The sequence below is a fragment of the Enhydra lutris genome, unplaced genomic scaffold, assembly GCF_002288905.1.
Source record: "Enhydra lutris kenyoni isolate GAN:26980312 unplaced genomic scaffold, ASM228890v2 scaffoldscaffold4, whole genome shotgun sequence".
NCBI classification, from domain to species: domain Eukaryota; kingdom Metazoa; phylum Chordata; class Mammalia; order Carnivora; family Mustelidae; genus Enhydra; species Enhydra lutris.
In genome coordinates this window covers 12,428,104-12,452,208 of record NW_019154088.1, presented here as the reverse complement: position 1 = coordinate 12,452,208, position 24,105 = coordinate 12,428,104, and the positions used below count along the sequence as shown (strand labels likewise).

Genomic DNA, 24,105 nt, shown 5'->3' with positions numbered 1-24,105 from the left:
CTCTTCGCCCTGTGACCTACTGCCACATATTAACCCTGCGTCACCAATGAACAGCTGCGTCTCACCCTTTCACCTCTATGCCTGCATCACCCTGATGAAAGGTCCTTCTGTATTGCAGGACGTGTCAGGAAACGCTGCATTTCTGGCCTTCACTCCTTTTGGGTTTGTTGTTCTGCAAGGAAACAAGAGGGTCCACTTCATTAAATGGTGAGTGTCTTCATTTCCAAAACAGGCTTTTTATACATCACCAGCTGGGGAGGGCTATGGTTCCCATGTCCTTTGTCTGTGATTGGGCAGTTATGGTTCTGAGCGCCCTCAAAGCCTTACATCCATAATGATAACTGATCAAGGTAGTGGTCTCTTCCTAGGAATCCTGTTCTTCCAAAGGGGTGTTCCTGAGAGCCAACAGCCTCTCCAGAGAGAGAAAGAATGTAGAGGGTTGATTTCTGGGCAAGGTGAGAGACCCGGGGCTGGAGCCAATGTTAAAGAAGCAGAGATCCTATGAGAACTGTGTCCTTGGGACTATACCCCACTGAGGACTACAGCATGAACACGACTGCTTATTCCCTTACCCACTGGCCTAAGGAAAGAGGGGCTCACCCTTGGGGTAGATAGAAGTTATGCTGCAGCTTTGGCAAAACCCCCTCCTCAGGTTGACCCCCACTATGGGCACTGTCTGCACACACAGATGCTGTTCGGTCTCTCTCCTATCCTTTCTTAGGGCTCAGGTGCCTTCACGCCCCAGGAGTCACATCCCCTATTTCCCCCCCTCCCGCCTCCCACTCCCATTTCTAGCAGGCAAGAGCCACTCCCTCAGCTGAAGCTAATCTGAACTGCTTCCTCTCTACCCTGTCAGTTTGGGGTCTGTTCTAGATGGTTCTGGGAGCTGATGCAGCACAGATTGCCTTATTGATGGACTTTTGGCTCTCCTGGAGCTCCTTTTTCTGGCCTGCAAACATCTTTCAGCCTCATCAGAACATGGTGTATATTCTACTAAAGGCCCTGTGATTTCTGTACCTTTTTGGCCTTAGACTGCCAAGTCTAAGCTGGCCAACTCCTCCCCTGGGCTTGGACAAATGGCTTACCTTGCCCAACAGAGCTCAGCTGGGAAAGCTTGCTCCTGTCTTGGTTCCTTTGCCTTCTCCAGAAGAGCTGATGGGGAATCTGAGGACAAAGCTGTTTCCTGGCGAGCTTTCTGCCGGGGGTGCTGCAGGGCATCTCTCTTCTTGTGTCCTCTTCAGCTCCCTGAGTGAGCTTGTGGATAAACACCACCTTTCCAACCCCGCTGCTCTTGTGCAGACTGGCAATAGGAGCATCAACCAGGGTGCTAATGAGACTGCCCCCCCCGCCCCCACCGACACCCCCAGCCAGGACCCGTCCCCCAGGAAAACGGCCACTTCACAAGGCAGATTGCCACACTGAGTAACCAGGGCATGCCCCAAACAGTGCTTTGCTAGGCCTTCTGAAGTTGGCCCACTCATGGTGCTCTCTGAATGACAATGGTGAGGGTTTGGGGTCTCTTTTCCAACAAAATATTTTTCAGAAAAAGATAATGAGTAGGGTCAGGCCACTGCTCTTCCAGTGAGGAGGACTGGCTTCCTGGATATAGCTGGATGGTCTGCTACTGCTTAAAGGACCCAGATCCTGTCCTGTACTCCAACCAGGGTAGCTGTGAGGTCCCTGGTAGAGGGCATGTGTAGCTAGAAAAAAGTAGAACACACCTATTACAGGGCCCTGCAGTACAAAGTATCCTTCCCCAACCAGAAATCCTGATGCTCACCTGATTCTCCCCAACACTTCATTCTCTGTCTTCTCTCACATTCCACTTCTTCAGGAAGTCTCTTTTTCACTGTCTCAATTTTTAAAAAATAGATGTAAACCTAACCTCACTTCCAAAAGAATGCTCCTTACTTTCCTATCTTGCTTGTTGAAGCCTGGATGATCAGCGTATTTGTTTACATATTAACTAATATTTACTGTATTCTGAATGTGTATGAGAGAGACTGACTGACTGGGAGGGACTCAAATAAGGAATACCGCATGCTTGGATTAGCTCAGAACTGGAAGTCAGAAATTATGAGCTCTCATCCTGACCCAGCCATGATTTCTAGGAAACAGGTGTCTTTCCTCTGTCTCCTGAATTTTGGCCAGTAGTAAATCAGGTACATGGTTCTCACTACCTTTTTGCTACTTCCTAGGATATTGAGAAAATCTCCCTAGAGATTACCAAGAGGAAGAAAGTCAAGTAGAGGCAGATAGGCATGGTCTGACCTCCTTGGGGGCCCCAGCTGGGTACCAAAATAAGGACTCCGCCCCTGGTGAGATGGAAGGGCCTTCAGGATCCAAAGGGCAGCTGTGTCAGGCAAATGGAAGAGAAGTAAGGAGTGGTCGACCGATGCTGAGGCCTAGTTCTCTGGCTCTCAGGGACATCCACCTAAGACCCCGGTCATTTTTCCATTTTGTAAATGTAACCAAGGCTGAGAGCAGTATGTGAAGGTGAGGTCTAAGCTGTGCCATGTACAGTAACCATGTCACTTCTGATTTGTGTCTGTCCCGCGGGTGACGTACCCCAGTATCCTGTTTGCCTCTTTTACTGCAGCCATTCACTGGGCTGGTGGCTTCAAGGATTTTTCTACAAAAACCCCTAAGCCCCTTTCCTGGTCAGTACGCTGCATGACTGTTCCATGTAATCTGTTCTCTCTCTTTGGTATGTTGCCCCGCCCCCTCCCTGAGATCGTTTGACATTTGTTTGCATTAAAGTGCATTTTCCATCCAGTGGCACAGTCACCTGAAAGACTCAACTCCCTCAGAACCTGGTTGCATTGTTTTTCATTATTCGCTGTATCTTGAACTTTGGCCTCATCAGCTACCTGTGGCATCTTACATTTGACAGTCCCATCCAGACAATGCACCTGTTTTTATGAACCAAATCCTGAAATGGCCCGGGACCACTCAAGCTAGACTCACTTCCCATGCAAACGTTTCCCTTTTACAGCCACTGTTGATGAGCCCGAAATCCTCCTATCACCCTATTATTATAGTGTGATTGACCAGAAAACTGTGGATTGAACTGTTTCAGCAACTGTTCTCTAAGGCCCCTGCGCTGCTGTCTTGTTTCAGTTCTAATTTTGGCTAAAACTGTGTCTGTGCCTGGAGCCCCTTCCAGTCAGGGTGGGCTGTGCATCTACAAGACTTAGCTGTGAACAAGCAGTCACAACAAGGTGACAGGTGCTCTCTTTGTGCTTGTAGGAACGAGGTGACCAAGCTGAAATTTGAAGGAAAGACTTTCTATCTATACGTAAGTCAGAAAGAGGTGAGTGCTGGTTTCTTTCTCTTAAGGGAGGGCTGGGGCACTGAATGGTTCGTGAAAGCCAGGACTGAACCAAAATGGTGTATCCAGGTAGAACTAAGCCACCCAAATGGTAAGCCAAGACCTGACGGTGAGGGATGAAAAATGGCTAGGCCCTGGAACCCAAGGGCATTCCTCAGGGATGCTGGTGATGCCCAGAGGTTCCATACCTCCAGGAAATGCAGACAATGCAAGACTCTTTTGCTTTTCTATGAAAATTCCAAGAAGATAATAAACTTTCAAAAAGAAGTAAAAAAACTCCAGATGAAAGTAGCACTTTCCCTGGGGAGAGCCGTCTTGCTTCAGTTTGTGCCAGCTGATGCTTACTGCACTGGACCTGCCAGGGTACACTTACTCACTGAACTGAGCTCTGCCCCAGTGGGTCCTGAAGGCCTTCTCTTCCAACCTGCCAGCTGCCAGGCAGCCCCTTCCCAATCTGAAATCTGAAAGCCTGCAGTCCTGGGTAGGCTTAAGTCCAGGGGTCAATGTCCTGGCCTATTTTACCCTTCACTTCTCCATCCACACTCAGCTGTTTCTATGTGGGATTTTTTGTAGGAAAAGAAAATTATTCTCACATATTTTGCTCCAACTCCAGAAGCCTGCAAGCACCTCTGGAAATGTGGAATCGAGAACCAAGCCTTCTACAAGTGAGTGGACACATGTGATGAGGACTATCTTTATCAGAGTCAGAGTCATAAAAGCTACTTTTAGAGTAACGATGGGCAGGAAAGTTTGAGAAACACTGAGAAAGGAGACATAAGAGGACTTGGCTGGGCTTCCTTATAAAATGCAGACCCCTTTCTGGATGTCTGTACTCCTTGGAGGGACAGGGTTGAGGTCTAGGAATGTGTTTCCAGCAGAGATGTCCAAGGGGTCTACCTTGTGATGTCCTTGGGACAGCTCCCAGTGCAAAGCACTTGGAGGTCTTTTCAGGGCAAGCCTTGGGCCTAAAAAGCCCCTGGGTACCTGATTTGAATCACGCTAGCCGTGTGGAGCCATTCAGAGCCATAGGAGACCCAGAATATGATAGCTCCAGGAAGGAGCAGGTGCAGGGCAGGCAAGAAATGTCTCCAAGCTTTGGAAAGACTCTGGGGCTTGCTCCCCGGTGGACGGCCTGGTGCTGAGCTGGGGCTGATGCCAGGCCTTCTGGTGTGTCACTGCCAGAAGTACTGCCAGTAACAGACCAAGTGCCCAGGAACCTGAGCGGGGTAGCAGGAAGGGGAGCAAGGACTTGCCTGTTACTGAAAAGCCAGCTTTGGGCCAAAGGCAAGAATTCTGATTACCACAGGATTTGTAAAGTATATGAGGCTTCTGTGCTGTTTTGATTAAGAAAGTGGTTATAAATGCATTAGGGAACAAAGAAACAGCCCATCAAGAAACTGGGGTGATGCCAGATAAAGTATGTTTTACTAAAACCCTTGGTCTGGTTTTAAAAATAGAAAATGTAATGATTTGTACTTTAATAAGCTGTATCTTAATCAGGACAACGTTAAGAAAAAGTCTGTGGTATATTCTGCCTCTGACAGGCCATAGTTCTCCCTCCAGTAACCTCAAGGATCCTGAAGAGAGCAGAACTACTCTGAGCTGGAAGGGATACCATTCTCCTTCCCAGTGAAAAGACTCTGCTGCATGCTGGCTGCTATGGGATGCTGGCTGGCAGAACTGGCCTTTTCCCTTCTAGGGCCACAGCCCTAGAGCTGTTTCTTTCTTTCTTTTTTATTTGGAGAGAGAGAGAGAGAGATCACAAGTAGGCAGAGCAGCAGGCAGAAAGAGAGAGGGGGAAGCAGGCTCCCTGCTGAGCAGAGAGCCCAATGCAGGGCTCGATCCCAGGACCCTGAGATCATGACCTGAGCTGAAGGCAGAGGCTTAACCCACTGAGCCACCCAGGTGCCTCCCAGAGCTTTTTCTTGGGCAGGCTTTCTGAACTGCTTGATAATCTCTGTACACTTGATATCAGAATCAGGGATGAGCTGAACAGGCAGCCTGAATTATAACCTGAGTGGGCTTCTTTCATCTCATGAAGACGACACTCAGAAAAGACTTTTGCATGGTCAAATTTCCCTCCTGTTCAGTCCCTAGCTGTCCAAGAAAAGATGTCTGCACTATTTCTGAAGACCTTTTTCTATTTGTGTAATGGGAACAGAACTGTGCTTCTTTACCTGTGACCAAACTCAGTTTCTGAGTCTTTCCATTAATAAATCCCCCCACCCAACTAGTCCTGCCAATACCCTCACTGGAAACAGGCTGTTTTTCATCTTTCCACTGACTACTTAATGTTCTTTATTAAGTGTTAAAAGCCTCTAGCCTGGGTCAGCTTCCCAACTGTGCCAAGTCTTCGCAGCAGCCACTCTGGCATCACCCTGAGCACCTTTCACGTGCAGATCCCTGGCCCTGCCGTTGGCCTCACGCTTTGAAGGCAGTCAGGTCAAACTCAAGGACACGCTTAGGCAAGACAAGGAGACTTAAAGCCTCACAGAACCCTGAGACAGGTGGGGATGGTATCTCCCAGGAACTGCTATTCATGGATTTTGGGGATAGCTCCCTAAATACTGACGGCCTGCTCACGGCAGAGGCTTCAGACCCAGATAGATTCCCTGTGCAGATCAGCACTCCAGGCACCTCAGGGCTTATAAGCTGATCAGGTCTTGGCAGGCTTCACTCTAGGCAGTTCTGTCCAGCTTCCTTTTCTAAGTGTGAGAGGGCCATTTGGGATCAGAGAAGTCACCTAAAAGGCTATTTGACAGTGCCCACAGCCTTCCAGATCCTCCACATTAACTGTGTACAACAGCCTTGAAAGTGATGTTAATAGGCTTACTGTCCAAATAACTTACAAGTCTAAATAACTGATGGAACTTATATTAAAGTTAACGTAGTTTGTTCATCTCAGGACTTCTCAGAGTCTTTAATAGAACATACTTTATGACTCTCAAGGAGGGGGATGAAATAGGAAGGGCAGCCTGTACTCTCTTCTCAACTCACAATTACCCAGAAATGAACATGTATCATCAAATACAAGGACTGGAAGGGACTCCTGAGGTCAAATAGTCCCAGGTCCATCGTTTTATAGATAAGAAGACCAAAGCCAAGAAAAAAAGAAATTTGCTCCAGGTTACACTGCTAACAAGTGGCCCAAATTTCGATGAGTGGCATTCTGTTATTCCCCCAGACCACAATCCCTAACATTTAATCTCAGTCCCCCTGGTAAACCCCATAAAGCACTCTTGGGAAGCTCTCAGGTCATGAAGGAGAGTCAGAGACAAGCTGCGCTGTGAAGGGCTTTTTCCTTAAGAGTTTCCTTAAGTAGCCTCTGGAAGGAGATGGGAATGCACTGCCTTAGCCTATGAGGCAGTCGCAGGCCATCTGTCACACTGGACTTTGCCTTGCTGCAGGCTGGAGAAGTCAAGCCAAGTCCGCACAGTGTCCAGCAGCAATTTATTCTTTAAAGGGAGCCGGTTCCGATACAGGTAAATAGTGACAGTAAGTAACTGTTATGGACCTATTTTCAGACCCTTCTCTGGAGAACAGTGGCTCAGTGGTCCTTATCCTTGAGAACAAAGAAACTGGGAACCTCCAGAAAACCCCAAGGTTTCCATCCAGTTCTCCTATCTCCTGTCCTTCCGACTATTTCTTTCCTTCCCTGCCACAGTTTGTCTGGAGGGTTTAAATATGTATCTTCTTCTGCCCTCAGAACAGCAGTGAAATAAGAACTGTAGCAGTGATTCTTTTCATGTCTGTCTAAAGATTTCTTTCTTTTTTTTTTTTTGGCAATATTTCTGGAACATGCTGGACAATGGGAAATCCCAAAGACTCAAGATAGAGAGCTCTCTAAGATAAGCTGTCAGGACATCTTAGAACTTACCCAGCAAGCAAGCCTTTCTCAGTGACCTAAACATTGGGAAGGGCTAGGCCAGAAGCCATCTCCCAGTTCATCAAAAGTATCTGAAGCCTTAGACAGGAGCCCAGTGCGAGAATACCATCTCATCCCTTGCTGCTTGTTTTATTATACTATTTATAGTGGCCGAGTTGCAAAGGAAGTAATGGAGTCAAGTGCAAAGATCAAACGGGAGCCACCAGAAATACACAGGTAGGCTGCCGCAGACTTCCCCCAAAACCAGTTCCAGCTCAGATCCCAGAAGCTCCAAAAAGGGAAGGATAACACGGCAGGGAGCTAAAGGCATGGGGAACAGTCTGACCCCGGTATCTCTGGGCCTTGAGGGAACTTGAGGGATGGCGTAGTACCCAGTACCACATCCTGGGTACTTCTCTGCTGTCCTCCCAAATCCTGAAGGTGGTCACAGACCATGGAGGACATGTCCAAAATGCAAGATTTCCTTAGTTCTGGAATCAGTCCATTACCAAAAGCCAGGGATAGCCCCATAGGCCTATCACACTAGGTCGAAAATAGTTTTGAGATCCTTGCATCATGTGTAACTGCACATCATGTTTATCTCCTAAACCTAGTAAGATGCAAAAAGAATATGACTGGCCAAGACAGCTAGGGTTCACCAAGCAACCTGATCTCTGGGAATGGGAGCATTACTACCACCTTCACATGGCACATCCTTGCCACCAGCAGTCTCTCAGAAGTCAGAGAGGCTGCCATATGTTTTCAGGCACATTTTCTGTAGCACTGCTTATGCTGGGGCTCTACTCCCTGACCGACCTGCCCAGAGACCAGTGGTACCACTCCCGCACTAAAGCAGGTGGGTCTGGCCTGTGAGGCGGCAGACAAATCTAAAGCAGTGTCTCTGATTGGGATCCGGGAACTAATGGCAAAAAGCAGGTATTAAAGACCTTTTTTAAACAAATAAATAAAACTTAACACAGCCAGACAATTCTAGCAGCTACTTTCTCAACTCTGTGTCCTGACCACATCTGTCTGTGCACTGAATTAACAAAGTTCTCTTTTTCTTTAACCTCAGAGCAGGGATGGTTCCCAGCCGCAGCTGTCCCTCCATAACCCATGGCCCAAGGCTGAGCAGTGTCCCCAGAACCCGCAGAAGAGCTGTTCACATCTCCATCATGGAAGGTGAGCGTAAGCTCTGCAGATGACAATGGGGTTCCTCTACATTTTGACCTGGACCACTTCCTCTCAGGGACTTTGAAAAGAAGTTACACTAGAGACCAGAGCACATTTCTCCAATGGAAGAGAGAAGGTTTCAGGCAGTGGCTAGGTACCCCAGCTGGGTGTCAGGTGAAGGGTAATCCCACCCAGCCCTGATGAGCTGTAGTGTGAGAGGGGGTTTAAGCCTGAGAGTGTTGGGGCAGACCTTTGGGAGGCTGTTATTGCATCGAACAGGTTCCATGCAGTTCTGAAACTGCTTTCCATTAAGAGGCTTTTCCCTTATGTTTCAGATTAGACTAGTCTCCACAGTTTAAAGGATCAGGGTGGCTGAGGCAGTTAACCAAGAAATGAAAACTCCTAGTTCTGAAGCACCGCAATAGCTGCTACCACCTTCTATTGCGGGGGGCGGGGTGGGGGTAGGAGTGGGGGAATCTGTCCTCTTGCCATCTGAATTCTTTAACGTGATCTCAGGAAATCTCACATGTCCCACCTCTCTCTCTCTTACCCTCCCTCTGGAGGAGGTGGGTCCTGGGAGGGAAGAGATGAAGTCTGTGAATCTTCACTAACCAGATGCTGCAGCAGCTGGACCTGGTACCTCTCCACTCCTGAGGTCGTTAATATCATTAGGAAACTCCTGGAATATTCCTCTCATTGTCACTGACTCAGATGCCCCACAGGCTAGATACAGGTACAAAGTTGAATGCTGTCATTCCCAAAGATGTTTTTGTAGGACCTCAGAAGCTCTCAAGCAGCAGCAAAGAGCAGCAGGTTTACTTTAAACCTGTCCTGAAAGGTGGGGAGGGAAGACTCTTTGCCCTTTTTGTGGGAATGCTGATTAATGAAAACAAAGAACTACTTAGGTTAGGAAGGGTATCATTCTGCTGCTCCCCTGGGAGGATCATGGCTTTGTGTTTTGGATTTTGTGTGTCACTGACTTTGTATTATATAAGTCTGGTATATAACTACAGTCTAGGGGTTGAGAACCCTGCCTGGGCAACCACAATCAAGTGCCTTAATTATTTGAGTATCTTGGTTGTTCTATTTGTAAAATAGGGATATCTTCCTTGTATACTCCATGGATTGTGAGGAAGGTGATGTACATAGAAGTACTTTAAAGAGATTCAAGCATTTATTGGACAGGCAGCAAGCACGGTGCAAAGAGGCCTGGTCAGGAAGTCAAAGATGAGATTCAAATAACAGCTCTGCCATGTACTTTCTCTAGGGCACACTGCTCAACCTCTCTGAGCCTGTGGCCCCCACTGTAGAGTGGGGTGTGGGTGTGGGAGGGTGCCTTCTGAGCTATGAAGTATAACTGCTGTACAGAGTATGAAGTTACTGAGGTCTGTCATCAGACACAGGCTCCTGGTTTTCCTTCCAGTGTTAGGCTGAGCAGGAGAACTGAGCATAGTGCTCACTGTCCCTCTTCTTTTAGGGTGTTCATCTCAGGAAAGCAAAATGAATTTCTTCTCTTTTGAGGAAACATAACTTTCTCCTCTCCCTGTGGCCCTTCTTCCCATCCACCCTGAGGTCGGAAGCCACCAGGTTCACATCAAAGCTCTTGTAAAATGTTAAGGACAGCTGTCCTCCCAGAGAAAAGGCCACCCTCTGGAGGAAGCTGGCACTAATACAGGTCTAGGGAAGCCTCACGCATTTGTTCTCCAGCATATGGAAGAATGTCCAGTAAAACCCATGTTCCCAGAAAAGAGAAGACAGGCTATCCGTGTGGGGATACAACTCATTTGTAGTAGTTGCCAAGCAGGGTTAGCAAAACTACTGAGACTCAGGAAACCAGTCCTTGAGTCTCTTCCAAGACAAGTTATGAGGCTGCCTCAGTTCCCAACCAGTTCTGGCTATGCCTCCGGCATCCTCCCAGAACCTGTCTTCTCCTATTGTAGCAGCAGTAGGCTCCTTAGCATCTGAAATAGTTCTCTTTGCTTGTACTATGCCAGGGGAAGGTACAGCAGGGAAAGGCCACCAAGGAAGCTAGTAAGGAAGAGACTTCTAGGGGCAGGACATACCCTCATAATCTCAGCCCCCATAGAACTTCACACCTGGTGGATGATAGCACAGCAGGCGCCCATGTGCCACCCCGCAAGCCAGCCTGCGGCTCACCCCCATGCCTGAGGCTGCCTGCAGACAAGAACAGCCTTCATCCCCAGTCATAGCCCTCAGCCCAGGACCCATCAGATTCAGGAGGGCAAAAGTAGAAGCACCTAAGAACTGCCCCAGCAGGAATGACACTGTGAGGAGAGGCAGATGGACATCTGGTGTGGCAATGGGGTGGAGGGGGGGTAGATTTTTAGCATTTAAGTGGCTCTATCAGTGCAGGGATTATCAAGCCTGGGGAGATAAAATGAATGGATTATTTCCCAGAGAGTTGAGCTATACCATCTCTCAAGAGGGGTTTCACCTTTAAAGCACCCAGCAAACACAGCTGACACCCACTGTACAAGTAACCAGACAGGGAAGGGCTGAGAGGGAAATGATGGGGGTCTCAGAAGAAGGGCACTAACCACCAAAACTCCCAGGACGTTATGGACTTTTGAAACTGGCTCATGCTCCATCAGGGACTCTTTCCTATTGTCCATATGGCACATAAATTAATGTCACAGAAACTATTTGCCTTTTCCAGGGGGGAAAGCTTTGGTTGTTATCTCTAAAAACAATGGGGAAATCTCTAAAAAATGGGGAAAAAAAAACCAAAAAACAAAACCAGTAACATAAAAGACTACAATTTGAATGAGATCAGGTAATTCCAACAAGCTAGGACTGTTAAAAAGATGACTGTACACTGGCTGGCCCTCCCCTCTGCTCTCAGGGATGCCAAGAGACCACGTGTTGTTAGCACAGGCTTAGCCAGAGAGGATGCTCAGGTATGTTGATTCCTTTTGTCCATCGAGCTCTGTGGGGCACAGCTCAGCAGCTGGGGCCAAATAGCATACAGCCCATTTCCGTCCCCACAGCTGCCACCTCACACTTTAGGTCACCCAACCCAATGCCCAATGTCTTTACAGCCTCAAATCCTGCATTTTCTGCAACTATGTGATCCTTCCTACCCTGTGAGACTATTCTCTGCCCTCTTTGTACCGCATTCTCTGAGAAGTCTGGGGCCCTTATACGGGCCTCTGGGAAACAGTCACATGCTAGGAAAGCATTACTTTTTATGGCTCTAAGTGCTTCTGACTGAATCCAGTCCCTGATAACGCTGGCCTCTCAGAGCTGTTCCTTCCCTGAAGCTCAGCCTGCTCTGTCTCACAGAGCTGACATTCTCTTCTCCAGCGCAGGAGACACTATGAAGGAGCTGCCGTGGCTTGAGGTCAGCAAAAATGCTTTGCCCCAGTCAGTCTTCCATCCTTTCCCTCTGTATCTCCCCTGACTGGCTGGTTTCCATGAAGAGATCAGCTGGTTTCCACTGAAGAAGTATCTGCCTTCCTGGGCCACCATGGGGAAGAGTCTGATTAAGATTCACACCAGAGTCCGAGTTCAGCTCCGGTTGACTAATCACTGCCTTCGGCCACTGAGTGTGCGCATTCTGAGGATGGGGCCCCGGCTCCAGGGTAGGCTCCTGACCACTGTGTCCCCCTGCCCACAGGGAGCCACCTCTGGGCAAGGCAATCAGCTGGAGCACATCCAAGGTAAAAGACTCCTCTGTCAGCTCCCACCCACGGTACCCACCCTGTCTTCCCAGAATAACGGGTTTGATGAAGGGGTGGTGGTTTCTAGTGAACCCAAAGTTCTATACAAGACTAGCCTGACCTAGCAATAATAACTTTGCAAGTGAGGTCTGTTGAGGGAACAGAAAACTAACACTGAGTGACTTTATCTGTCAAGCAATCTATTAGAAATGCATAAGTATCCATTATCTTATTTACTGATAATGTATCAGTAATGTAATAATGTAGTTATTATAATGTAGTTTCTCTCTGATATAACTTATAATGTAGTTTCTCTCTGATATAATAGGCTTTGCCTCGGTCTCCTTCCCCACCAAGCTTAGGGCTGAATTGGAGGCCAAGCTAAGTTTGCACTGAAGTGCCTTCTGGCAGCTAAGCTCGTCATGCTTTGGAAGATCTGTTAGAGTTGTCTTTGTGAGAGGACAGCCTCTAGAAAGGGTATGAGAACTGCTGTGCTGGGAGTGCTGAGGTTTCAGGGGAAAGGGGGTGGAGGAGTGGGTGGGAAAGGACCTGAACCAATACATGTGTGATCAGGGCATAAAGGTTTCTGTTCTATCAGGGACTCATTACATACTACCAGGTATATATTCCTCATGCTGCTTATGCAAATGCAGGAATAAAGGAGAAAAACGGGAAAAAAGATCAAAGGAGCATCAAGAGCTCTGGAACAAGGGGCACACTCTTAATTCACATTATTTCAGAACAGTTTCTTGGGCAAATGGGACCTAAATTGAAGGCAAATGTAGGCTATAAGACTTAATTCATCTTGGCCCAAAAGCTAACAATATGATCCATTAGCATCAGGAAACAGAGACTTGCAGTCTATCTGTGCCTTTGCCATTACCAGCCAACCACATGTCACTAGACAAGCTCTGTAACCTCTTGCCTTCATGACTTTGTAGAAAGATGAAAGCACTTTAAAAAGTTTAAAACACTATACAAACTTAAGATTTTAGCACAGGGGAAAACAAAATACAACTAGGATCATGAGGAGCTCCTGAAAACAGAAGCTGAGAGCTAAAGCAAATATACTGAGGGTGAGGTGATAGGGAGTATAGGTGGACAGCAGGGTGCTGCTGTTGCCAGTCCACCCCACCCATTTATAACCCAGATTCCAGGATTTGTTCCTGGAGAGAATCCTTAACTGTACCTGTGCTAAAATGGGTTCCGGCAGGCTAGGCAGGCAGGCTGCCCAGGTACATATGGCTACACTACAAGAGAACCAAATGAAACACTACTTCTGAAAGGTGACTGCCACCTTTTAACAGAGACCCTTGGGCTTCTGAAGTTAGCCCTGAACTTAAAAACTCCCTAATCAGCCCTAGTTAGGTCAAACCTTTATAGAGCTGGGAATCTGGTTCGGTCTGCAGCAGTCAGGGTCAATTTCAGAGCAATGGAAGGGGGACTGGCTTCTCTTGCCATTGGCTACAAAGGCAGAGAAAGCCAGAGCCACTCTGGCACCTCAGAGTAGCCACGAATGGAAAATGCAGACATTGAACCTGAAACAAGAAGCCATTTCCTTGGAAGCATTGTGATGTGGGCCATACTTGGTGACTCTGGGCCCACATCCTCCAGCCTAATGGCTGCTGTTTGGCTGACAGAGTAACCAGCTCCTGTTTTTCACTACCAGAGATTGAGCCTTGGAAAGAGAGACTGTTCCATCTAAAAAAGTAAAGAGATAATAGGTAGTTTTAGGGGGTAGAGGACCCTTTCTCCTGGTGGATATAAGAAAATTCCCACCCTTACCCAACAAGATCTTCTCAGAGACCACTCTGTACTCTGGAGTGTATAAAATAGAGGAATTGTCAGCCTACTGTGGACCCAGCTCATTCTAAGGTGAAAAGAAAGCTAGCTAGCCAAGTGCTATTCCCAAAGAGCAGATAGTGTTTTCACATTCCCTAAAATCAGGACAGCTAGAAGAGGTAGGCTAAAGAGACCGTCAGCAGGAAACCAAAAGATGACCTCATGAGTTCAAGCTGCATGCTAGCTGCATGTTAGAAGGAAACACAGTTCCAGAATCAGTATTTGATGAGGCCCAGTAAAGCAAAATAGTCTTCTCCTCCCCCTTTCTGCCTCTCAAGGCCCTCGGCCCAAGAGGGAATCTTGAGCTCCCTGAACTGTGGCCCCAGCTCTGAATTAGGGAGTCTGTGATTCAGCTGTCTTTCAATTGGGGCTAAAACCAGGCCCAGGACATCAAAAGCCAGAAAGACAGAATCTTGAACAAATCTTGCCAAAACCCTAAGCACAAAGGAAAAAAAGAAAAGAAACTTCCAACCACAGCCACTTTGGTGTCTTACTGCTTCTCTTATCCTCTTCCTGATATATCAAAACAGTGCAGTGGCCACTGCAAAATTTTGGTAACCATATAAAACAGAATGGGTGCTGCCTCCACCAGACAGCAAAGTGTACACTAGGACCCAGAAAGCCTACTCATATTACTTTTGCCTTTCCAGGCCTGGAGTCCCTACGGGACAGTGCCCATTCCACACCAGTGCGTTCTTCCTCCCATGGGGACACCTTCTTGCCTCACGTGAGAAGCAGCCGGGCAGACAGCAATGAGCGAGTCGCTGTGATTGCAGACGAAGCCTACAGCCCTGCAGACAGTGTGCTGCCCACGCCTGTGGCCGAGCACAGCCTGGAGCTGATGCTGCTTTCCCGGCAGATCAATGGGGCCACCTGCAGCATCGAAGAGGAGAAGGAGTCTGAGGCCAGCACTCCAACTGCTGCAGAGGTGGAGGCCCTTGGGGGAGAGCTGAGGGCCCTCTGTCAGGGGCACGGCAGGCCAGAGGAGGAACAGGTGAATAAGTTTGTTTTAAGTGTGCTCCGTTTGCTCCTTGTGACCATGGGACTCCTCTTTGTTTTGCTCCTCCTCCTGATCATCCTTACCGAGTCTGACCTTGACATTGCCTTTTTCCGCGATATCCGCCAGACCCCCGAATTTGAACAATTCCACTATCAATACTTTTGTCCCCTCAGGCGATGGTTTGCCTGCAAAATCCGCTCAGTGGTGAGCCTGCTCATTGACACCTGAGAAGGCATGACTCCTCCTAATAACTAGCCAGGTGGACCAAGGAGCCCGGCTACCCATTCCCAGCAATGGGACCCATCGCGGAACCATCGGCACATGTACCAAGTCCTCCTCTCATGACTCAAAGTCCACAGCCTAGGAGGGTCATTTCCCAGAAGAAAAAAAGGATAGGCTCATGCCCTGTCTAAACAAACTGGGAAAACTCATTTACTTCAGAGGTTCTTTCAAGAAAGGCTCAGCGACTCTGTTTCTCATCCTCCCAATTTGCAGGATAATTTTTGGTTGTGAATTTTGATTTTTCATAGATGTGTATTATTTTCAAAGTATCAAATAAAAATTTATTTTACTATTACTGATTATTGCAGTAGTGTCACCTAGCAGATGGGACACTAGTTGAAGACTGGAGAGCTGCTGTCTTCTGTATTCTGCAGGAGCTTTCCTACTGGGCTCCAGGAGACTCATCAGTGCAGCCTCAGCAGGGCAGGCAAGGGGTCTAGACAATGGGAACTATCTAGGTTTTCTTGCCAGACAGAGATTTTTTAAAAAGTAAACATCCATGTAGAATGATTAAATGGAAAGTTGCTTCTTATGATGGTCTGAGTTGGATTTTCTTTTCCTTTTGTTTTTTTCAAATCTGAGCAGAGTGGGCATCTGAAGGGACCACCGCTACAGCAGCAGCAGCAGCAGGGGTGGGGTAAGTCTGTCCCCTTAGAATAGATACTAGTGGGCATCACCATAAGTCTTGTATAATGAACTTATTAGACTTCTGTGATTTTTTTTCTGAAGAACCTCAAGATTTTTATAGTGTTCCAGAGATGTTAGTTGAATTCAGTGGTGCCAGAGATAGGACTATCAGAAATGTTGGACAGAGTGTACTTAACAGAAACCAGAGCCAAGGTACTTGAGAAACTGTTGAGATTCAGAAAGCAGTACCTATTTTGTACAACCCCCCGCAAAAAAACTATTTCAATTTATATTTTAACAGGAAATGTTATTTTCTTATCAATTCATATTTTGTTTTTACTTTATGGATTAAGAAAATAGAGCCTGATGAACTAAACGATGCAAGAAAGAAACTGATCCTGAGAATGAAAAGCTTCAGAAAACAGAATTCCAAGATCAACAAACAGCCTTGAAAGGGACCAGGGAAAGAATCTCTTTGAACAGGCATACTAAAGGATGCCTACATAAGAAAAATGGTGAATGTGGTAGAGACCAACACTTAGTTGTAGAAATACTGCCCCCTAGGGTCAGCCTCCACATCAGGAAAATAAAAATTGTAGGAAAGCATTGGCCATCCTTGCTGAAGGAAGCTGTGGAAGCATGCAGAAGAACAGCACAGGAAGGGTGAGTGTGGGGTCCAAGACCCAAGCTCTGCAAACTCTTCACAACCACTCACAAGATCTTGTTTTCATCTCAGGGAGAGATTTCTAAGTCATCTGGGGCCTGAGGACTCATTTAAGGATGGTCAGTATACATGTACCTGGGAACCCCACAACAGTGGAGCTGCTGCTAACTTCCTATGATGTTGGGCAGCCCCAAATGCAGAACAGAATGAGTCGCTTGTAGATTTGCTCTCCCCTAGTTTGTCCTCTGAAATAGCAGAATCATGTCCATGTACAGAGTATAACAGCTATAGAATTAATAGGGGCCACAGAGTGGGGGAGTGGATTGTGTAATTTTAAATGCCCCTTCATCTAGACTAGGGGTTGGCAAACTACTTCTGTAAAGTGCCAGATAATATTTTTTTAGTTTGGTTTTGTGGGCCATACTCTGTAGCAACTACTCAACTCTGCCGTCATAGCACAAAAACAGCCATCCACAGGTAATACATAAACAAAGGAGTGTGACTGTGTTCCAATAAAAAATTTATAAAAATAGATAATGAGCTGAATTTGGACCATAGGCCATAATTTGCCAACTCCATCTAGACAATAAAACGGCTCCTTACCAGTATGTTAGCAGAAAGAGGGCCGGCTCTGCTCCCATTCCTGACTTGCTACAGATCCAGGACCATTTCCCAGTGGCAAAACTGGGGATGTTTGTATAAAGGGTGCTTGAACAACCAACCAGCAAAGAGGTATCTGATGCCAAGATGAGCAAGATCAAGTGTTGAAATGCTAAAACTCGGCCAGAATCTAAGAATGGAAGAAGAATGTCTGATCATTTCCATACCAGCAACAACTTGGGCAGAATTACAAACATCTATTTACCAAGTGACAAGACAAACTGAGGGAGATCCTAGTAAAAATTAGGGATCACTTAGAACCAACTAGCCACTGCCACTTGTCATCTACACAGGAAAAGCTTTATTTAGCACAGGACTGAGTGAAAAGTAGACTCAGAGATGAAAAGGCTGTCAGGAGATAGGGGGCTGGTTTTAACCTGGATATCTACTGTCTTATGCAACATAGCAGATTATCTTTTAGTGTAGTGTTCCTACCTCAGTCTGTAGAATACGGTGTTTCTATGCAGTGAGTGATAGCCTTGACACTGACCTTTCATACTCACATTAAAGAAAGATGCAGTATTCCATTTCCTGGTATGTTACTTGTGTCTAGAGTTCTAACAAAATAATAGTCCATACCACTTCTAAGAGCTGGACTTTGCTCTCTGAACAGAATTTTTAGGTTTTTTTCCAGGGCTTACCCCAGAAAATACAGATAGTAAAGTTTCCTTCGATTTGCTTTTCAAATACTGCTTGAATAACAAACCTCCTTTGTTGATGACTAGTCTTTTTTTGGTATCTCCCCATTATTAAACATTGTTAAATTTTTAACCTGGTTTAACTGTGTTCTACTATGTCTCCCATTTTCTCTCAAAATTAGTTTGATCTCATTGTAGAAAATAAAACAATGGTTTCCATAGCTTCATCCATCAGAGGAAATAAAACTCTTACTAAAGAATAGTGTACTGCATCTTTAAGCAGTAGAAGGTAAACTACCTGCAAATGTGAATTTCTTAGTTTCATTAAAAAGTATAGTTGTTAACCTTTCGTGTGCCAAAAATTCTAAGTTACATTTTTCCTCAAAGCAATGTACTTTTTTCTACATATGCAGTATGTAGTTAGCATAAAATCATTGGTGCCATGAAAATTATTTTTTAAACTTAAATAAATATTTAAATATCATGGAAGAGTGGACTCTTTTTTTAACTTCTAGCTTGTCTCACTTTTTCCTCAAAGTTACCAACAACATGTAGATAAAAAGATACCAGGGGTATTGTTATAGCTGACTACTGTTCATGACTAGAATCACTTAAAACAGTCATTTGGCTTATATCCATCCATTATCCTTGTCCCTCCCCACAAATAAATACGATTAAGAACTTGGAAGCTGGGGCGCCTGGGTGGCTCAGTGGGTTAAAGCCTCTGCCTTCGGCTCAGGTCATGATCCCAGGGTTCTGGGATCGAGCCCCGCATTGGGCTCTCTGCTCAGCAGAGAGCCTGCTTCCTCCTCTCTCTCTGCCTGCCTCTCTGCCTACTTGTGATCTCTGTCAAATAAATAAAAAAAAAAAAAAAAAAAAAAACTTGGAAGCTGTAATAATGGAATGATTTTACAGATGAATTGGATCTCATTCTTCTCATGAGGAAAACCAAGGAGTAATTTTCCTAAGGCTACATAGTCAGTCTTAGAACCCAAAAGTAGAACCTAGATGGTCCAGGGTACCTGGCTGGCTCAGTAGGTAAAGCATAAGACTCTTGATCTCAGGGTTTTGAGCCTGAGCCCTACAGTGGGTAAAGAGATTAGTTAAAAATTTTTTTAAATTTTTTTAAAATCTTAAAAATACAATTAAAAATAAAAAGAAACCTAGAGGGGCGCCTGGGTGGCTCAGTGGGTTAAGCCTCTACCTTCAGCTCAGGTCATGATCTCAGGGTCCTGGGATCGAGCCCCACATCAGGCTCTCTGCACAGCAGGGAGCCTGCTTCCCCCTCTCTCTCTGCCTGCTTCTCTGCCTACTTGTGATCTCTCTCTCTCTCTCTCTGTTGAATAAATCAATAAAATCTTAAAAAAAAAAAAAAGAAACCTAGATGGTCTAGCTTCTAGACCAGTGTTCTTACTCAAGCCTGAAGTAAGAGGGAGAACAGAAAACCCTTCCTGTGAAAGGAACAGAATGGTGTCACCACTATAGTAACCTCATAATTACAACTTACAAACTACATTCCTATAACATTATCTCACCTGATTATGTAACCATCACTCAAGCTATGGAACTGGTAATGGTCTTCTAAATTCCCTGAGGATAAAAGGTGAAACTAGGTTCAACTGTGCTAGTTTATTATCTCTGTTTTCATTTCTACCTGCCCTTCAGTGCTCCATTCTGCTACCAGATCATCTTCCTAAAGCACTGATCAGGTTATATTACTCATCTCCAAATTTTCAGAAGTTCCTATCACCTATAAAATGATATCTAGGATCCTGTCTTAGTGGAGTGTTTTTTGTTGGTTTTGGGGGGGGGGTTTGTTTGTTTTTTTGATGACAAATGTCTTTGCTTAAAGTCATCTGCAGAGAGAAAAGCCGAAGAACCCCTGGATGTGAGTGATTGCCCATGATCCAAAGCTTTAAAGCAGCCACTCTTCTCTGGATTCCTAATGAAGACTCCCCTATGTATATACCCTTTCAGGGCTGGATCCACCACTCACTCCCTCTGCTTAGGGTTCCTCAACCATAACTAAGCCCCTCTGCACATGATTACACTGCTGGTTTTAGTTCATGAACAGGCTTCCTTTCCTCTACATACCCATACCCTCTTCCTCTACCCTTACAACTTGCTGATGGAGTGGAATCAAACATGCACAAGATACTTTTAAAATGTTTCCTCCTACATCTTCCATTTTAGGAAGAGATACCTTAAAATGTTTTACTCCTGACTAAATGTTATCTTCCTCACAAAATTTCACCTTTTCATTTGAAAATCCAAAAACATTTATAGCCAAATGAACCCAAATATGGATCTATGCTGTCCTGGAACTAAAACTCCTTACTGGCCTTCAGCACAATGCCACAAAGGAAAAACCAAAAGAAGTACGAAGTGAGAAGGGACAGCCTAACAATAGCCACTTAGATTTTTGGAATCTGGAGTTAGAGGGCATATATTTCTTCCTCTTGGGTTTGATATAGAAGGCACATGTGCCTGCCCTCCCCACTTCCCATGTACTGTAACTGACTGAAAAGATTTAAATCTCTGTAATCACAGCCCTCAAGCTCCCTGCTTTCCTGGAGAACTGCCTTTTCAAAGTCATCTCTGTGGAAAGGAAATTCAAAGACCTGGATACCAAAATAGGACTGAATCAATCAGATTTTACCAATTCCTGATCATCTATAGTGTCACCTACCTGTCCACATATGATGAGAATCATCTCCTTCCTCCTTAAAGTCACATAAAGAAAGGCTGGGCATCTCAAAGAAAATGACTCAGGGGGAATAGAGAGCTTACATGCTTAAGGGATATCATAAAGCATAACCTAAAAAAAAAAGTTTATCCCAAAAAGAGAGAGCAATCAAAAAATACAAACAATTACAGTAGCTAGCCACACAGCTTTAACCAAGTCTCTGGGAGAAGTACCTTTCACAACAGATTACAGTTTAAAGATGTCCTAAGAGAGACACTTTTCCTTTATGTGCTTTCTAGATTTAAACAATTTCTCCATTATACAGCTTGTCATGGAGAAACAAGTCCCCCCACTCTCCTTCCTTCCTGCATTGCCTCAAGAAGACAGAACTCTATTAAGTGGAATTAAATATAAATAGCAGAGTTTATGAAGCTGAAATGGGGAAAAAAAAAAAGCATGAAAGTGAGAAACATCAAGAATTTGTTAACATTTATTGCAGAAACCAGGCAATTACCACCAAGAATTCAAAGCTTAAATGATGGTACTAACTTTGACGCGAGTATTTTTCAATATCATAAAAAAAAAAAAACAAAAAACAATTCTCAAAGAAGTTGCCACTCTGGAAACTGAAATGAAGTATAAAAAAGGGAGAGGAAGCCTACAGGCTTCATTTACTATCTCCAGGGAAGTTTAATAGAAGTCAACCTCACTTAGCTTTACTTTCCATTTCATAAATTAATTTTCCATTTCACTTACCAATTCCTATATTCCTATCATCAAGAAAATAGAGAACTCTTATTACTTATACACACTCACAACCTACTTAATAAACTAGGCCTCAAAATTAGACTTAACCTCTAATTACAGAGAAGGAAACTATACATGTCATTTTATTTCTGTGATATATAATTTGAAAAGATATTTTCTCTTAGAATTCAAACATATTGCCAAAAACTATTTACAATAGTCTTTCAGTAGTAGTTTGGCAATGAAGAGCAATTAAAAAATTCAGATAGGTGCTATCACACAGAAATGTTAGTCACTGAACTAAGCAGCTACCCTTCCAACAAACGCATTCACATAGCACTAACTTCTGAAAAAAAAGTTTATGACAAAATGCCAAAAGTGGTTTATCATAACATTTCCCCCCAATATGAATTAGGAATGAAGGTATTGACTTAATAAGGCTAATGAATCTCCTCTGGAGAGTTTAAAGACAAGGACAGATAAAGATCTCTGGGATCTTCTAAGGCAGGAGTTTTCACTTCTTTAACCATGACCCACAGTATACCACAGTAATAAATACATATGTTTTACATCGGAATATGCATATTCATATACAGTTACATATATGTAAGCACATATAACTAAATTTCACAAAACAACCCTTATCCATTACATTTATTATTCTTTACTATTTTTTTCCTTTTCCTTTTTTTTAAAGACTGGTCATGGCTACATGGATTTCATGTGAATAGCTACAAGCCAGTCTGGAAAACACTGGTCTGAAGGCAATCTCACACTGGATTACAAGGTCAGGCAGATCCAAACCCTGTTCCTAAAAGCCCTACGATTCCTTGGCCATGCTTCAGGAGCCATCTAGAGGAGGTAAAAGGGTCAGCACACAAAGACAGGCCCCTGCCCAAGTGAACCAAGGCTTCTCAACAAGTATCTTGGGATTTCACATAAAATTTAATTTAAAGGCAGGAGGGGGAAAAAAAGAATTCTCCATTAAAAAATAAGAAGTTTCATAATCACTAAGTTAGATGACCTTTCAGGATCCCTTCCAGTGTGAGTCTAGAAATATTTACTCCAAACTATGAAATAAACCACAAATCCAAGTATCACTACAGAAGCAAAACCGTATCGTGAAACTACAAGAACTTTTAATACTGATCATTCAAAGCTCTGTAATTTATAATGCTAGAATTTCTCAACATACTGCCTGATTAAAAGTGCTGAAGGCATCACAGCCTCCCCTCAAATTCCTTTCCCAATCTACAGAAATGACTTAAAAGGCTTCTCCCTTACTAAACATGTAAGTATGTAACTGTATACATTCTGCTCACAGTTCTTATTAATAAAGCAATTTTATATTAACTAAATAGAACATATTTTTAAAAAGGCCAAGCCACATGAATTACTAGGCTCCTTAGATACTGATTAATTTGAACCAATTTTGATGTTGCTAAACCAAACACTCAGCAACTTTCTTAATTCATAAAAACATGTATCTTTCCACTGGAATTACCTCCAGCCAAAATATACCGAGTTGGGTGCATAGTGTTGATGGAACACACAGAGACCAGACTTTCTCCACCAAAAAAAGAATGCACCTGCTGTCCTGACTCATGGAAGATTTCCACACGTCGCGGATGGGCCATGCTGCCAACGACGACACAGTCTTCTTGTTTAGGGTCCCACACAGCCTGAAACCTGGTCAGCCATCGCCCAGTGATAGTGTTGTGCCTAGTGAAAAACACAATTTTTTTTAAAGGATAGTGTTAAATAACTCAAAGCAGCAATGGGCATAGGGTAAACATGGCATTACTCCTAAATGCTGGTATTCTCTGCCAAGTTTCTTTTCATTAAGTTACTGAGTTACCATCAGCTTAATTTCATATAAAAATGAAATCAGGACAGAGATGATGTCTTCTGTACTTCTGAATCTCCACTGCCTAGTGGTTGTACTCAGTGGATGGTCACTATTAAAACAGCACCTTTTTTGTTCACTATTTCTTAGCTCAATGGACTCCATGCCCTCCCTTTTTTTACACATACAAAACGGAAGCCCTAGAAGTAAAAAGTATATAATCTATGTTACTGCCATTTTAATAGAATCTATAATCCCATATTTGTATTCCCCGATAACCAAACCCTGAAATCATTTTATATTCCATACAACTTTATTTTATTTATTTATTTATTTATTTATTTATTTGAGAGAGAGCATAAGTGGATAGAGGGGCAAAGAGAAAGGGAGAAGCAAACTCCCTGCTGAGCAGGAAGCCCGATGTGGGATCGGGTTCCCTGTTCAGCAGAGAGTCTACTTCTCCCTCTCCCTCTGCCTGCTGCTCTGCCTACTTGTGCTCTCTGTCAAATAAATAAATAAAATACCTAAAATAAATAAGTAAATAAAATAAAATGACAAACTAACATCCCTAATGAATACTGATGCAAAAATTCTCAACAAAATACTAACAAAATGAACTCAATAGCACATTTAAAGGATTATACACCATGACCAAGTTGGAGCTTTACCTAGAATACAAGGATGATTCATCACACAAAACTCATTTGATAGAATATAACAAATTAAGAGCATAAAGGACAAAAATAATATGATCATTTCAACAGATGCAGAAAAATCATCTGACAAAATCAATACCCTTTCTTTTTTTTAAAAAAAGATTTTATTTATTGTCACAGAGAGCTATCACAAGTAGGCAGAGAGGCAGGCAGAGAGAGGGGGAAGCAGGCTCCCTGCTGAGCAGAAAGCCCAATGCAGGGCTCGATTCCAGGACCCTGAGATCATGACCTGAGCTGAAGGCAGAGGCTTAACCCACTGAGCCACCCAGGTGCCCCGAAATCAATACCCTTTCACGATAAAAACATTCAATGAACTAGGAATAGAAGGAAATTATCTCAACATAATAA

At 44.4% G+C, this 24,105-nt stretch overlaps 2 protein-coding genes across 6 annotated transcripts in view; one reads left to right on the top strand and one right to left on the bottom strand.

Moving 5' to 3' along the window:
* The window catches only part of LOC111140656 (FERM domain containing 5), a 314,748-nt gene extending 296,502 nt beyond the window's left edge, over window positions 1-18,246 (top strand). The window contains exons 8-15 of one of the 5 annotated variants that reach the window (XM_022492857.1): window positions 119-207; window positions 3,250-3,313; window positions 3,905-3,996; window positions 6,739-6,813; window positions 7,365-7,433; window positions 8,272-8,378; window positions 14,542-14,885; window positions 15,759-15,833. In XM_022492857.1, coding sequence (XP_022348565.1) covers window positions 119-207; window positions 3,250-3,313; window positions 3,905-3,996; window positions 6,739-6,813; window positions 7,365-7,433; window positions 8,272-8,378; window positions 14,542-14,885; window positions 15,759-15,833 — 915 coding nt within the window. Of the gene's footprint in view, window positions 1-118; window positions 208-3,228; window positions 3,314-3,904; window positions 3,997-6,738; window positions 6,814-7,364; window positions 7,434-8,271; window positions 8,379-14,541 lie in introns of all 5 variants that reach the window. The other 4 variants (XM_022492858.1, XM_022492859.1, XM_022492856.1 and 1 more) reach the window with 4 other exon arrangements.
* Window positions 18,247-21,791: 3,545 nt separating this feature from the next.
* The window catches only part of LOC111161076 (WD repeat domain 76), a 52,975-nt gene continuing 50,661 nt past the window's right edge, over window positions 21,792-24,105 (bottom strand). The window contains exon 13 of the mRNA XM_022524558.1: window positions 21,792-22,917. Within this exon, the coding sequence (XP_022380266.1) occupies window positions 22,662-22,917 (256 nt within the window). The 3' untranslated portion in view covers window positions 21,792-22,661. The remainder of the gene's footprint in view (window positions 22,918-24,105) is intronic.